Source organism: Ascidiella aspersa, chromosome 3 (assembly GCF_963924565.1).
Source record: "Ascidiella aspersa chromosome 3, kaAscAspe10.2, whole genome shotgun sequence".
NCBI lineage: Eukaryota > Metazoa > Chordata > Ascidiacea > Phlebobranchia > Ascidiidae > Ascidiella > Ascidiella aspersa.
In genome coordinates, this window is record NC_139449.1 from 4031247 (window position 1) to 4047576 (window position 16330).

At 36.4% G+C, this 16330-nt stretch overlaps 1 protein-coding gene and 1 pseudogene across 1 annotated transcript in view; one reads left to right on the forward strand and one right to left on the reverse strand.

Annotated features, from left to right (window-relative positions):
- LOC146158149 (general vesicular transport factor p115-like) overlaps positions 1-8935 on the forward strand; it is a 27113-nt gene extending 18178 nt beyond the window's left edge. Inside the window, exons 17-22 of the mRNA XM_083383829.1 lie at positions 621-759; positions 3016-3116; positions 4085-4138; positions 6340-6423; positions 7115-7309; positions 8398-8935. Coding sequence (XP_083239955.1) covers positions 621-759; positions 3016-3116; positions 4085-4138; positions 6340-6423; positions 7115-7309; positions 8398-8544 — 720 coding nt within the window. The 3' untranslated portion in view covers positions 8545-8935. The remainder of the gene's footprint in view (positions 1-620; positions 760-3015; positions 3117-4084; positions 4139-6339; positions 6424-7114; positions 7310-8397) is intronic.
- A 6628-nt stretch (positions 8936-15563) lies between these two features.
- LOC146158150 (U6 spliceosomal RNA) lies at positions 15564-15645 on the reverse strand (annotated as a pseudogene).
- Positions 15646-16330: the final 685 nt, after the last annotated feature.

Here is a 16330-nt window from a genome sequence, read left to right on the forward strand (position 1 = left end):
ACACCATTGCTAATTAATTTATTACCAATAATGTGGTTTTGACCATCTTGTTCTTATTATTTAGATTTGAATTTGATAGCGGTAATAAATAACAGTTATCAGTTTCAAACCACATGACTTGGGAATTACAACAAAACGAGTTTTACGTTTTTTTTAGACTAAATCGTATAAGGCTGTTTAAGCATGCTTTCAGTAGAAGTTTTAATCCAGAAAAATGTTCGTCACATTTGCCTGACTTACATCCCCCTAACATTTAACTGTGGGGCTTCCCTGGCATGTTGCTGAATTAAAATCGGACAGTACGCAGAACATTTGTTCGATAAAAAGAAAAGAATGTGCCAGAATAATTAGTAACTTGGCCCTTCCCAATTAAGAATGTAATTGCTAGAACTGGTATTCGTATGCTAGCCAACAACTTTAGAAAACCTCTTAAAATTATAAATCGCTGCTGGCATCCCTGCCGTAGGTGCCCCCAACATGATAAAATCAAAAGTTTTAATTCTGTAATCGTCCTTTTCAGTAAAAAAAAAAAACTTTATGGATTTTAAAGTCAGCTCAGCATTTCCCTATTGATTTTTCACTTTTTTTAATTTTTTTAACTTATCCACATCCCCCGATAGGACGGTAAGGTTGCAGTTCTCGAGAAAGAATGCGGAAGTCTTCGCGACCAGCTCTCTGGCGTCTCCAAGTGTTTGGAGGAGCGCAATTCCCAGGTGCAACAACTCAAAGACCAATATAACCTGGTCAAACTTACACAAGGTAAGGCCCTGAATGCGTTAGGGGCAGGGATTCCCAACCTTTTTACGATTTTGCACCGTTTGGACGTTTTGTATTGTCACGCGTATCACTTGCAGAAAACGAATTTGTTCGAATCATATTTTTATCTATTTTTAGCTTACAACTAGCATTATTCAATTTTTGAAGATCGCATTGTTTCGAAACAACCGGAATAGTTACGTCACAATAAGAATGGGCTTCGGCGAATTTTTTATGTAAACAAAACCAGACAAACAAAATATAAAGTTGGGAATCCAGGGTTTTCTAAGAAAAACGCAAGCTATTTGCGTACAACCTGAAAAACCTTCGCGTACCACAGGTTGGGAACCCCTGCTTTAGGGACAGAGTTACCCATTCCGTGGTTATTTCTAAGATTTCTAGTTGCAGTGTCTTAGAAACACACTAATGTGCTTATTTCCAAGAAACGTACTTAGTTTTAATAAGAATATCAAAGCCCATATAGAAGTAGGTATCATTTTGGACACATCATGATGTTGAAAATGAATAAAGAGTTATTTGAAACGTCCAAAATGATACCTACTTCTGTATGGGCTTTGATATTCTTATCACGTCTTACTACTACCTCCAACCATTGTACTTAGTTTTGAGTTGCGTGCTTAGTTTGTCTTATTTTAGACTTTGTTAGGCCTCACTACAGTTTTTTTTGCATGGTTTCTTATATTTATTTCGTTTAACGATCAAGTTGGTAAAACGTAATAAGAATATCCAAGCCTATACGGGAGTGTAGCTATCATTTTAAACGTTTTAAATAACTCTATTTATTTTCAACATAGATGTATGGGCTTTGATATTCATATTACGTCTTACTACAACCTCCAACCATTATGCTCCAAGTTAGTAAAGTGCGACAAAAAATATTATACTTGGCCCGCAATCGTCAATCCTAACAGCTGTCCTGCCCCCGATGGTCAGGCCCTACAATTTTCTGGACCTTTATGAAATAAGTTTGGCGAACCTTGGCCGAAGGCGTCGTCGCATCTCCTTTTGTATTAAAAGTTTTGCCATTTCACCCGAATAAACGCATTTTTTAGCGCTTCGCGCGATAAAGCTGCTTAAAGCTGGCACAGACAGGGCTGCCACTCCTGGTGGTTTTCTACCAGATCTAGTGGTTTTTGAAATAATCTAGTGGTCTAGTGGTTTTCTTGGAGAATCTAGTGTTTTTTTATAACCTTGAAATCGAGTTATATACTCTTTTTTTTTTCCGGATCTAGTGTTTTTTTATTGTCCAATCTAGTGTTTTTTTTATAACCTTGAAATCGAGTTATGTATTTTTTTTTTTTTTTTTTTTTTTTCCGGATTTAGTGTTTTTTTAATTTTGAGAGTGGCAGCCCTGGGCACAGAGAACAACAAGTGTTTTTCAGATTATTGAATTTCGATGCCCCCCTTGCTTAAAAAATCCTGTAAGAAATACCTCTGAACGTTTCGACTCAATCATTTTTGCATGTTTCAGCATAGCAATGACGTCATTTATTATCGGGTCGTATCGCGATACTTTTGTGGACAATATCAGGTATCGGAAGAAAATGGCAACTATCGGTCACCCCCTAATTAGAAGATGTTAGGACCGTTTATACAAACAAGTTTAAAACATAAAATCATTTCTTAATTTTTTACAGAAATATATATTTCGCATCATCGTTCCTAATAGGATCATTTAAAAGGCGAAATGTATAGATATATATCTTGTTAAGATTAGCAGTGAGCTTGCTAAACCGCATGTTTATTTAAGTACTTTATGACCTATTTAATTGTGTGATCATTCTATGACTTGCGGTCAAAGGTCACTGAGCACATGGTGCCTCGACATTGTAGTTGTCCTTACATCAGTTGGTGTTACTACCTTGTCGCGGTAGGAGCTCATGTTGTTAAAGTGTTTGGCAATGATGTTTAACTTATTGATTCTGTTTCTGTTTTATTAACATTGTTTTGTATTGAATTCTATTCGAATTAAGGAATCCACTTGTTTAGGCCTTTGCGTGTTTTAATAAATTCCTGTACGTGTGCACTGATAAAGACTTCAGTATTGGATCGGATCCATTAGTTTTCATATCTAAAGTTTAAAATTATTTTATGTTTTATGCGTGTTTTTTTTTTAAACACTTTCGACATCATCTAATACGTAAGAAATATTCTTTACATTTTAATGTCTGCGGGAGATCCCTTGCTTCCGAAAGCGTTTAAGCTTATTCTTAACAACCGGTGCATTTGTTTTTCTAGGCGACGACGGAGCTGCAGTGAAGCAGATCGAAGAACTAACCAAGCGTAACGAGGAATGGCGAGTCGAAAATTCGGAAAAACAGAAAACAATCGAAGAACTTGTGAGTAAAATACGTCCGTAGTATTTTTGTAAGAAACAAGGCTTACAATCTACTCTTGTGGGGGCAATATTGGCAATGATGTAATATTTTATCCTAGGCCGCTAAACTGCAAGGTTAGTGTTTAAGAAGCTTATATCTTTATGTTTTTTTGTTGTTGTTTCAAACTATATATGTGGCTAAATGTTTGTAGAAACGACAAGTTTTTTTTGTGAAATTAATCTTTCAAAAGTAAAATAATTAAAAAATTTTTTTTTTTTTTAGTGATTTTTTTTGCACTAATTTCTTCGGTTTTCTGGCTGATTCTTCGACCGACATAGTCACCAAGTCGCCAGCATTCTGCTATAATGTTTTTTTGATTGCTAAGCACGGGGTCAATAGTACGGGGTACGGGGGATAGCGACGTTCCCTATATGATATTAAACGACGTTATTGCTATGCAAATGTAAGCAAAATAGTTTTCGTTGACATGTTCAAACTTATTTCGCAGGTTCTTGAGCCAAAATTTGATTTAACATTAAGAAGTTGGGTAACCTCCACTTGTTAACCTACTACTCATTTTGAAATCAACGTAGAATCATTGTGTTAAATCGCAAATCATGGCTGAAATTCCTTCATTTATTTGTTACCGAATTGGCACCGATGCCGCCCTAGTGTCGAATCGGACATTCTTAGTCGTTATAGTGCTGTTTATTCATTAATTGCAGAGCATAACCTTTATTATTTTTAAAGGGTTACCAAAATCCAATGAGTTCTTCATAGCGGGAATTGCCACTAAAAAGCCCATTATGTAACAGAAGCGGCCATATAAGGTTCTACATTGCTCCTTAACCGCGTAATTCCATCAAGCAACAGAAAAGAATAATTTTCATGACTTTTTCCCTTTAAAAAAGAACTAACAAAGCCAGACGGTCGGTAACCTATAATGAATAACATATCTTTGATTTTGAACGATTTATGTTTGGTTTCAGGAAAATCGATTGAAACTTCTTGAGGCGGCCGCCGCAGAAGCACGCCCTCCAGCGGTAAGCAATTAATATTTTAAATATTTTACTGCTTCTGTTTAAAAAATTGTCAATCACTCAACCTATGTGTCGCGACCAAAATTGTGATCGCCGTTTGATTTGGTCGGGTCGCCGACTGCGGTAGTTTTTTATGTTTAGTTTTATTGAGGCTGTTTCTGAGCAAGATTTCTCTAAATTTGAGAAAATTAACAACACTGTTGTGGATTATTCGGTTTCAAGGATTTTTGCGTTATGCACGTTTCCGCGACATTTCCATTGATAAAACAGCGAAGAGCAATAAGTTAAATAAACCGACATCGCGTCTTGCGAATAATTAGCAACTTATATTAAAGTGTCTTACTGGTTACTGACAAAGTGTTCATTTCGTCGACCCTTCAGTTTCCGACATGCAAAAATTCTTTTTTTTTTTAAACTTTCCACGTTAAAATGTGGTATTCGTTCAGGCCGCCTTTCTCGGCGATAAAACAGGATTTTCGTCTTTTAGGGTTTAACGCAGCATACGTTGAACAACCGGACGTCGCTCTTAAGCAAATACTGTTAAGTAACGTCTGCGATCCCGGTTTACTTAATGTACGTGTCAGTTTGCCTAAATGTGCGAGGGCAGAGGTTCTCAACTCGGGGTGAATTTTTTTTAGAATGTGACCAAACAGCACATTTAGTTTGAGATGCAGTGTATTGATGCAAGTTATGAACAGAGCCCACTTCTAAATCTAAACAGTGCAGGTTATTTTCGCAAGCGTGACAAAACTTTGACTGAGAGTTTCTTATTATTACGTCACAACGCGCTGGTTGTGTGTGCACTGTGTTTTCTGCGACTGCCTATATTGCTTTTATTAAAATATTTACAGCAAAGTAGATTACTAATAATGTGCTACTAGACCAGGAGTTCTTAAACTTTTTTTTACCGCGGACCCCCAAAATTTGTTTTTGCTTCACGTGGACCACGGTAAGCTGGAAATTTAATAAAAATGACGTCATGAATTGACGTCACAATACAAATAGACTGTAGAAATCCGCAGTTTTAGGTCCACAAAATGTGAAAAGGAAAATAGAAACAGAGACATTCAGTGCAAAAATGTTTTATTTTTAATTAAACTCTTTCTCTAGAAAAGTTGATTACTTCCTAACTATATACCAATATTTCAAATTAGCCTTCGCGGACCCCCTAAAACTAGTTCATGGACCCCTAAGGGGTCCATGGATCCCAGTTTAAGAACCCCTGTACTAGACTAATGTAGCGGCTGAAAAGCTTGAAATTTAGAGAGATGTACTTTCTTCGATTGCCAAATTTAGAAGTGCTTTTTCTTAGGGTGAGTTGAGTATTGAATAGCAGTTAAGGGGTCAACGGGATGAAAATGGTTGAAAAACACTGTGTGTGGGGTATATTACGTGTATTTGCAGAAGCGTGTAAAGAATATCGACCTTCTGCGTTTTCTGTCGCTTTTGTAAATATAAATAATTAGGCAATTTTGGCGCTTGACTCGATTATAGTTTGGTTTAATTAATGCGTATAATAACATATTATAAACGGCAATGGGTTGTGGGGAAAATGTGATGATTGTTAAGTTGCTTATATCGGTGACAGTGAGTTTCAGAGTATTTACTCTTTCGGCTTTTTTACTGTTTCAAGTGGAAATCGTAGCTTTAAAGCAGGGGTTCTTAAACTTTTTTTACCGCGGACCCCTAAAATTTTTGTTTGCCTTGCGGGGACCATGTTCGGCAAAATAATCCAAAATGACGTCATTGATTGACGTCACTGTACAATAAGACTTCATAAATCTGCTGATTTCGATCCAAAAATATGAAAGTGAAATGGAGTCTAAATAGGATTCAGTGCAAAACCGTTTCATTTTTATTCAAACTGTTTTCTTTAAAAAAATATTACTTCTTAAATATACACTAATATTTGAAGTAGGCCTTCATGTACCCCCTAAAACTAGTTCACCGACCCCAGTTTAAGGACCCCTGCTTTAAAGCAATTGCAGATTTACGAGTTTATTGTCCCCGTTTCTGTTTTTCTTCACTTTTATGTAAATTGCTCGTTGCAATGCTAACTTTAAACTGTGCCGCTTTACTGCGTTTCACACCTTTTACGTGTTTTTTGTGATTTAAGGTATATTTTGACTGACCTCGGCTCGTACAGCATTCTGTATACGGTTATTATAATGTCGATCAATGAAGGTTGTAATTCACTTGTGCAGGAAGAATCCAGCACCCCTGCTGTACAATCACCCCCAAATATTCAACAACAACAAGAAGACAGCGTCGAACTGGCAAAACTTAAGGTTGGCGCTCTTATATTTACCGAGGCAGAATAACTTTATACGGAATAACTTGTGAAAGCCTCGCTCCACTTTCAGTTCTACTTATCCATGTGCTACTGTAGTTTTCGTTGGGCACAGTTCGTAGCCCTTTTCGCTCAACTATGATTTTCAAGGAACTAGAGGCGCCGTTGCCTGGTGCACTTTGTAAAACTAGCTTGTTGTGAGATTCGAACTTACGACCTTGGTCAGACCGGGACCGTCGCCTTACCGACTAAGCTACACAGGCTCAAAGGGGAGCCGAGAATCGACCATACCGCCGTTGGTTCTGGCATCATTTTCGTAAAACTAGCCTGTGGTGGGATTTGAACCCACGACCTCGACCATACCGGGACTGTCTCTCTAGCAAATGAGCTACACAGGCTCAGAGAAAATTAATCAGAGAAACAAACATGGAACCATTGTCTGATGTATTCTGTTCATCAAATTAATCTGTGGTGAGATTCAAACTTTCCATACCGGGACTGTCTCCCTAGCTGCTAGCAAGCGAGCTACTCAGGCCTAGAGGGTAAATCAAAAATTTCTCTTTTACGAAAGTTAGTCAAAGTCGCTTTTTTCTTAACGCCAATGGTGGGTTTCGAACTCACGACCTCGGGAAAACGGATCTACTTCTGCCAGTATTTCACCAAACTCTTAAATTTTTTCCCGAAAAAAGGAGGAAAACGCTTCGCTCCTTGAAGAAAACGAGAGTTTGAAGAGGGATGCGGGGATCAAGGAGCAGAGTGTCCTGGAGGAGAGGGAGAACTGCGAGGCTCTTCGCAAAGAGCAGGAGGACCTTCTCATCCTACTCTCGGATCAAGAAGCGAAGTTGAAGGAGTACAAAGGAAAGTTGATCGGACACGGATTCCAGGTGTGGATATTTGCTGATATAAGGAACTGTTAGGTTGTATGTATGCAACTAAGAAAGTCAAGTCGTCAGCTACTGCGCATTTTTTTTTAGTTCTTTTTTGTGTTTGAGACTCCACCAAAACGGAAGCCAAGACTTGCGCTATTGGATGGTTCAAGTTTCCATACGTAAAACTTTTTACTAATATTTTTAACCTACGATTACTCCGTACGCCGTACGTTGCTTTTGGTTCTACTGTCATTTTAGCTTTTACTCTCTTTAAATTTTAAATTAAAAAAAATGCCGATAATAGTAATTAAAACTAGATTTTCCAGTATGGAGGGGTTGTGAATTTCATAGGATTACTGCTGTATAATGAGTAATGTGCAACTTCAAATTATGGTATTATTTAGGTATTTAAGAAATATGCAGACCGTATCTCTTCCTGCGAGCAATGTCGGTTCCTGCAACACAAAAACGTGTTTTTAATTCAACCATTCACCAGCGCCTTAGAAGGCATATATATAAAAAAGTTTTAAAAAACACTTTTGTAACTTAAAAATGATTTAGTTTACGTGTTTGCATTGTTTTGTTGTTGTTTTTTCTGGAGACTAAAACTGCCTTATTTTGTGGCGAAATATATTTGTCTTTTAAAAGACTAGAACTTATTAATGACTGACTTTGGCTAAGACAGGAAAGTCTAAAGAATGTTTCACCAATTTTCATGGTTTAATATTTTGTAAAAACAACTTGGCATGGCCTTGTGCTGAATTTGCTATTTATAATAAATAAATAAATTTACCTAGCTCGATAATGAATTGCAAAGCCGAAAATGTTAGTAACTGATGATAATACAAGCTCGTATCGAAACGTCTTAATCAAGATGATGTCGATCTGATCGACCCTTTAGAATTTTCGATTCGTTATCAAGCTACATTTCAGATCCGTTCATACTGCATAGTGCACCTAACTTCCCATAGACTTTTTTCGAATGCCTTGTTTACAACACGTGCCTATAGTTATAAATTTTAATAGGATTTTCTTTACAATAAAAGAACATCACACATTTCTCTTTTTTATCTGTTATCTCGAACTTCTTAACGCAGGATGAGGTTTCCGAAGACGACGACGATGACATAGAAGAAGAAGAAGAAGAACAGGAAGATGACGTCACTACTGATGACGTCACAGAGGAGGTGGAGGAAAAAGGGGTGCCGGTCGGCGAAGAGTCTCCTCTCGAAAAAGAAGCGGAGTCCTAAAACGTTTTTTTTTGGGTTATTTTCTCGTTTTAAGACAAACTGCGCTCCGCACTGCCACCGTGCGGCGACGAAGAAACGTGCAATATCCTCGAAAAACGCCTTGCGCCGCTAGTGGTGGATATTCCGGCTTGAAGCGTTCGCTTTTTAAAGGTCGAGTTTTCGCGATGCAAATTTTCTCGTAAATTCTTGGATTTTTTTTTAAATTGAACAACGGGCGATAGATTTGTGCGAAATTTGATCACCGACCCTGTCTCTTTTATTTCATATCTGTGTTTTAAACGTTTCATTCACTTTAGGACAGAGATCGCTGGGGGATTTTTCTTGCGTAATGTGCTTTTTGGAAATTCTAACATGGCTGGATTCTGATGTTTAAAAAATCATTTTTTTTTTAACCACCGACCATCCTTTCGTTTTAAATTTGTGTTTTCGGACATCATTGAGCAGACCATTTTTTTTTGCGTTGGAAATTGAAGCCTTTACCGGAATGTAGGGTTTAAAAGTTTGAATTTTAGACGCTTTTTTTTCATCTATCATATGTTTTTCGCATCTGTATTAAAGACTTAATTGACTTTAGATAAGTGTTACATACATTTGCATGAAAAAAGTTTTTATCTTTGCCTGAAAGTCTCCCAATTTCGTCTCAATCTTAGATCAAAAAACTTGCAAAACGGATTTTTGTCTAAAAAGCATTTGGACTTGACGACTAAGACTAAAAAAATAAGACTAAAAATCGGTATTTTTTACTTGTGCTTGCGGGCCATTTTTATTGGGTTCAATAGAGTAAAAAATGTGACATTTCTGCTCGATTTTTGATTCAAAAACTGCATGTTACCGTATGAGCAAGTATGTAAGCTGCTTTAGAGTTTCTCTTAAATCCCAATTTTTTTCAGCATTAGCTCTGAATCGCAGGCTGCCCTTTTCATTTTTTGACGCAGGACGCCTAATTTTGTTTGGCTTCGCGTAGACAAGGGTCATCATGGCATTTTTAGGGATGACACCAGAAATTAAAGCAAATTGTCGTGAGGAACGGTCCAATTAATATGAAATTGAAATGAAATTTACATACATTTCAGGCACTAAAGCGTTATTTTTTCAATTAAACACTATTTTAATTTAACGTACTTATTACTTCTGCTTTCAATTAGGCCACGTACCCTGAAGGGACCACAGTTTAGGAACACCTGCACTTGGCAGTTTTGACAAAGTTTTCTATGTGGCCACTTAATGACTAAATAAAGTATATTAAGATATACAACGCCATTTCACCCACGTTTGAAGTCCTCTTTTTTCTTCTTACTGTGAACATTAACTTTGATTGTCAACTTAGCATGTTATGACGAAGTACGGTATCAGTTGACAAAACGCTAGGTTAAGGGCTATTTTGGTTGAAATGCTTTAATTTCCTTATATTTTAAGACAGATGTGATCAAGTAAAACAAAGTTTCGGTGTTTTGATATTTTCCCTCCACCTGTAAGTATACATACGGCAAATGCTTTAATTTAATACCTACTTTTAATAGGCTTTGTAGGCTAAAAGTTGTTATTCTGTGCTGCTAGCTGTCTTTAGCAGCAGTGTACAAGTAAATTTAATTCCATTTTTGACGCTAAATGTTTTCCGATCTTATATTATCGGACAAAAACTTGTGAAAAAAATTCAAAGTTTTAATGTTTTTTGAAGAGGGCTGCACTGCTAGTTGAATCAGTTTACGGCTGCAACAATTTGTTTGTGTATTATCCACTATTACAGGTTTGTACAACAATTCTGAACCCACAAGTAGGAAACAACACTTGTTAAGTTTAATTTGAAGTTTTTGTCTGGTTTGAGAAGAAAACCACATTTGCCTGTGGAATGTTTTTAAAGCCCTTTGCGTGGGAGAAATCTCAGTATTTCAAACTTTGCGCGCCGTGCCTGTTAGTTGTTGTTGTTCTTACAGCTGCTCTTGCTAATGTTGTCGTTTCGTAGCGAACTTGCAATAATTTCTGAAGAATGCCGAGTATTGAAATAAAGATGGGACGTTTAGAAACTTCTGGCGCTTTTTTAAGTAGGGTCAGTTATCATTTTGATGACCAAAAGTCATCTTTGAAACTTTTCAAGAGTTATAAACTGAAATAGATAGTATAGTGCAGCGGTTCTCAACCAGTGGGCCATGGCTCACTGGTGGGTGATGGAAACGTTTTAGATGGGCCACAGACCAATTTAAAAATGATAGATTTGTTGAAGAATTTAGTTTAATTTGTGTCAATATACCTTATTTTACAAGAATAATGGCTTGGGGAGAAATTGAGTAGAAATGTAAATGAAACGTAAATTCATTGTTAAATGATTCGCTATATTTTGTTCTAAACCTTTTAATAGTTTGTCCATTCATAAAATTTATTGGGCCACATAATTTTTGTGCAACGAAAATGGGCCACGAAAGAAAAAAGGTTGAGAACCACTGGTATAGTGCGACGTTTAGTTTTGCACAAATATTCCAGTTTAATTAAAGCATTTGATGAGTAATGAAATACCTTCGTTTTTGAACGGTAATATGATATCTAGCGCCTTTAATAATAATTTTCTGAGAAAAGTTTGTATGTTACATAGAAAAGATTTCATGTCGTAATTTAACTGCTTACTGCGACGAAAATTAGTTTAACTCTAATGAATTGTAGAAGACATAAATATCTATATCTGTGTGTTTTATGGATTTACCGATGCTGTTCTTTTTTACTGGAGCTTAAAAGATGCGAAAACGATGTTTTCATTCAGTAAAATTCGATTTTAGGCGTACTTTTCGTTGGACCTCTAAAATGATAAAGTGCCGTAATAACTTGTTAAAACTATAGGTATTTTGTAATTTGCCGGACTTTTACTGAGCATTAGCCTACTATTTCTAATCGGCTTTAAGTTTCCTCAAAAACTGTTTTTTTTTATGTATACAAGTCAATAATGCAGTGGTCGGCAAACTTTTTTGGTCACGGCCCAAAGTCATCTTTTCAGAGCTGTTGAGGGCCCACTACGTAAAACCACTACGAAAACAGTGGCGGATACAGGATATTTGATTTAAAGTTGAAATATTACACGGCGATTTGATGGGTAAAACGCTATCATGTCATAATGCAAAGCATACTATAACTAAAACAAAACGGTACGCGCGAAGCGCGAACAATTTTGCGTTTACATATAGTTAAAGTTAACAAAACATAGTTCGACAGGCTCTCAGGACCATATTTGTCATGCACATTTGTGGGCCTTTCCAAGCTGATCCAATATAAAACTTCTATGCCAAGCCAAATTTTAAAATAAAGTGCAATGAATGTACGGCTCTCGCGCGGCCCCCCAACTACATGATAATAACTATTCAAATGTAGTCACGCGGCCAACAAAAAATGGCTCTGCGGCCCACATTTGGGCCGCGGCCCACAGTTTGCCGACCACTGGAATAATCAAAAAGTTGTATTTCGGCAAAAGTTTCGTGGGTTTACTTTCTGTAACGTCAGAAAATGACATAAGTCCAAGTCAAGTCATTTTGAATAAATAACAAGTCATTTGAAAACAGTTATTTCAGTGCACTTAAGTCAAGTCATTGATTTTATTCATTACAACACTGTTATAGCGCTTACGTCATTTCAGTTCTCCAACACGTATAGGACGTAATGTACAATGCCACTCTGGCACAAAGCAACAGTTTTGACATTGAACAGGCTTTGTGGTTCGTTTAAATTAAAAGGACGAACTCTGACAGAAAGCGCCCTGAACTCCCATTAAAAGCATTACAGACTGTTCAACTAGCCAACCTACAGTAGCCATGAAGTGCGTTTGCCCATTTGTGTTGTACATAAGGGAAGAGTATGTTGTACCCTTTGGGGACAGTTTCAGGGGTGTATATTACCCCTACACATGGGTTGTAAACTACCCCTTCGGAAAATGCCAAATTAATTACAGTTACGTTTTATTCTAGGTTAGTTTTTCCCACATAGATCCTATATGTTTTATAAATAAAAAACACTTATTATTTTAACATGAAAACTAAATAACAGTAAATCAGGGTTTTTTATTTTATTTTATATGCTTTGAGATTTTAATTTTTACTATATATTTGTAGTTGCGTGATACAGATGTTTATGTTCGTTCAGATCACAATAAATTAACAATTTTTTTCCTAGTCACTTCTATCGTAAAAGTGTCTTGTTGCAATTTAGAATTTTTTTGAAATTACAGTAAGCTAAACCAGAAAAATGCAGAAAGGGTGCCGCAATCATTTTTCTGTAGGCTTCTATGAGCTAAAATGATTTGTAAGAAATTCATTGTTTGTAAGCGTGGCCTACAACATCATAAAGATCAATGTTCGATAGTTTTGGATCGGATTTGATTCGCAATATAATGTGTTAGTATCCGTTATCGTCCGACACCAGGGCGATACCGATTCCGATACGATACTACAATAATATCGATATAGGAATTTCAGCTATAATTCAAGATCACGGCGAATCAATCTTGAAACGTAAGTTTAATAAATTTCGTAGTCTAAAGGGTGTAAAAAATCTTCTTAACGCCAAACCAAATTTTAGCCGGTAACCCAGCAAAATGTCTTTGACGTTTCAATTTTTCCCATTTCGCTTGTTTGAGCATGGTAATGACGTCATTTGGTGTCCGATCGGATTGCGATAGTTTTTGTCCAGAAAATCGTTTATCTGATCTCGGAATAAAATTTAGATGTCGGACATCTCTCTACTCATGTGCATTTCTGTTGTTCAGATATAGCCTTCATACATTTCTCTTAAAAACGCCCCAATGACTTGACTTAAGTCACGGTTTTAAATTGTCTTAACATTACTTAAGTATTTTGGGCAAAATGACTCAACCTGAACTTAAATTATTTTGGTAAATAACTTACATTCATCTTAATTGTTTTAATTGAAAATATTTGTTGTAAAACTGGTATTAATCTCAAACTTTAAACGTAAATGTGGCTTGCTATTTGTTTGGTTTTTGGTGCTATGCGTAATTTTAATGGATATCCAATGAACTTTTTTTTTTTTAGTTTCACTTTGAATTTAGATTCCCATGAATTGACTTAAGATTGACTTGTTGTGAAATAGACTGGGACTTGTTGCTTGATATGAATTTAAAAATAATTGACTTGAGTTTTTTTACAAAAGTCACTTCATAACGACCTGTTTAAAACACTGGTAAACACCCTTAAGGTTTGGAGCATAATTGTTGGAGGTTGTAGTAAGACGTAATAAGAATATCAAAGCATATGTCTATGTTGAAAATGTACAAAGAGTTATTCGAAACGTCCAAAATGATACCTACTTCTGTATGGGCTTTGATATTCTTATTACCCTTAAGGTTGTTCCCGATTCCGCAGAGAAATATTACAGTCTAATAGTTTTGTTAAGCCTCGCAAAATAAACTTGAAAAGTATAAGTTTCATAAACGACCAGTACACTTACAGAACCCACAACAAAATGTTGACAGCTTGCGGTTTTCAAGGACAATGTTTTTTGCAAACAAGCTCACAAAACCCTATAGTTGGTGCATTTTGTTGACAGCTCTTTGTGTGTTTTTTTTTGTCTTTCTGATGTTAAACGCGATTGTGTATTTCTTCTATTTTCTCCAGCGTCCTAATGACTTAAGTCAAAGACTTAACTTAAATGCACTTTAATCCCTGTTTTCGAATGACTTGACTTAAGTCTTTTGGAAAAAATAAGTTGACTTGACTTAAGTTTTTTAAACAGATGACTTGGGTTGAAATGAAGTGTTTTCACTGAGCATTGTTTTTATAAAATTGATCTATTCATCCTAATTTTTGCACATAAAATAATTTGTCTGCTATATGTTGCGTTTACGTTATTTTTAGTCGAGTTATTTCTCATAATCAAACGAATGTTGTAATGTTCGAAATTTTTTTTCTCAGGCAATTCCGTTAATGTATTTAAAGAACTCTTTCAGTTGCATATTTGTGCACGGCATCGAACTGATAACCCCAGATTTTCTTTTCGTTGGCTTGTTTTAGACGTCATGTTATGACGTGACATTAAAACGTCATCTCAAAACTTAACATGCGTCCTGGTAAAATAAAGATTCTATTTTTGTCAGCCTGCCATCTCATTGAATGTGTTTAAATAACGCTTTTGGTGCATATTTGTGCAACTACAACGAAAGATAACCTCAGGTTTCGTAGGTGACTTCCCGGTATGACGTAATTTTGTGACGTCATCTCCGAAAATTTCCATGCGCTCCGCTGAAAATTTTTTGTCAAAACAATTATCCTGGTCTTACCCCTACAAATAAACCAGTAAATAGCAGGGATATGTCCATTTTTTACTTTTTATTTACTGCAGAAGAAAGAAGACGGCCGTAATTAAGAAGCCACAAAACTCAAACGTGCACGGCTGCACGCGTTTGTTGTTTTCGCAGATTTAAAGCACCGGTTCAAAAATTTGTCAAGTGTTTCGCAACAGAGTTTGTGGCGTTATTTTACCCTTGGCTGCTGAATGCAGGTCATTTAAGTCCCGGGCGGTAATTTGACCACCCTTTCGAAAATTTAGAGCGATAAGCCTTTTGTTCAACACGAATTATAATAGAAAACTGTAAACTTGACAAACCCAGCATTGCTAGATAACTATTTTTAAGGTTAAGTGCTTTGTGGTTAAATTTATTTTAAAGTTTTCTACGTTTTATCATTTTTAATTTACTGTTTCCTTTTAATAAAAAAATGTTGCATTCACATAATATTATTTTTGTTTATAGAATTCCGGCGAAGTGAAGCGTCTATGTACGTCACAGCTGAAAAATCGTAAATTTTAGCACTGAAAGGTTGCTTGTTTAAATCCTTACTTTGTGACAGCCATAACTTCCAATTGACATGTCTGACAAATTGTAAAATATCAATAAATTCCTAAACAATCGTAACCTACAGTAAATTTTTGTGAACAACGTTTGCAAACTTAATAGGGATGTTGCTGTAGCTAAAATACAGTCATTTTTTTAAAGACAGAACTAAGAAAAGCGAATCTTTAAATGTATTTTTTTTTTTGAACGCTTCACGATTTTGCGTGTCATCCTTGCGCAGGGGCTATGCTAATCTTCTCTGTATCCAATTTTTTTTTTTTTTTTTTTTTTTTTTCTAACCTTTGTTTGCCTTGCAAGAATAGTAAACAGAGTCCAAGTAAGTAACTGGTTTAATTCGATTGGGGAAAAACACAAGAAGGGCACGAGCATTTATAGGCGAGTAGTCGCGTAATTTACATTGCGATACAATCAGCGCGCAACACAATAAATAATTACAGACACATGACTAGAGCACGCGGCTCAGGGGCCGCGGGCAACCTCTCGCAGGAGAAGCACGTGAACACTCCCTGACATATTTAAACTAAGATTTAAGTCGCATATTTGTGCGACGTCGAAAAACACTAACCTCATGTTTCCCAAGGTTACTTGTTTTAGGCGCCTGTTATGACGTAACTTTGTGACGTCATCTATAAAAGTTTTCATGCGCTCCGGTATAAAAAAAATTAAATCCTTTCGGAAAGAAAATTCTTCTTCTTTCGACTCCTGGATCCAACTTTGTACAGCAAAAAACCTAGGCCTCGAGAGAAAAACAACAACAGCATTTTCACGCTTGCAAGGATTCGAAAAAATTTGCCTATACTGCAATGCGACCGTGACTGCAGCTGGATTTTTTCACATGACGTGGCACATTTTTTGCAGGCCTTGCAAAAGTCGCCTGTCGCCGCAAAAAAAGGGGCCGTTCCACGAATTTACCCCCCGAGCCCCCTATTTTGGGGCCCCTTA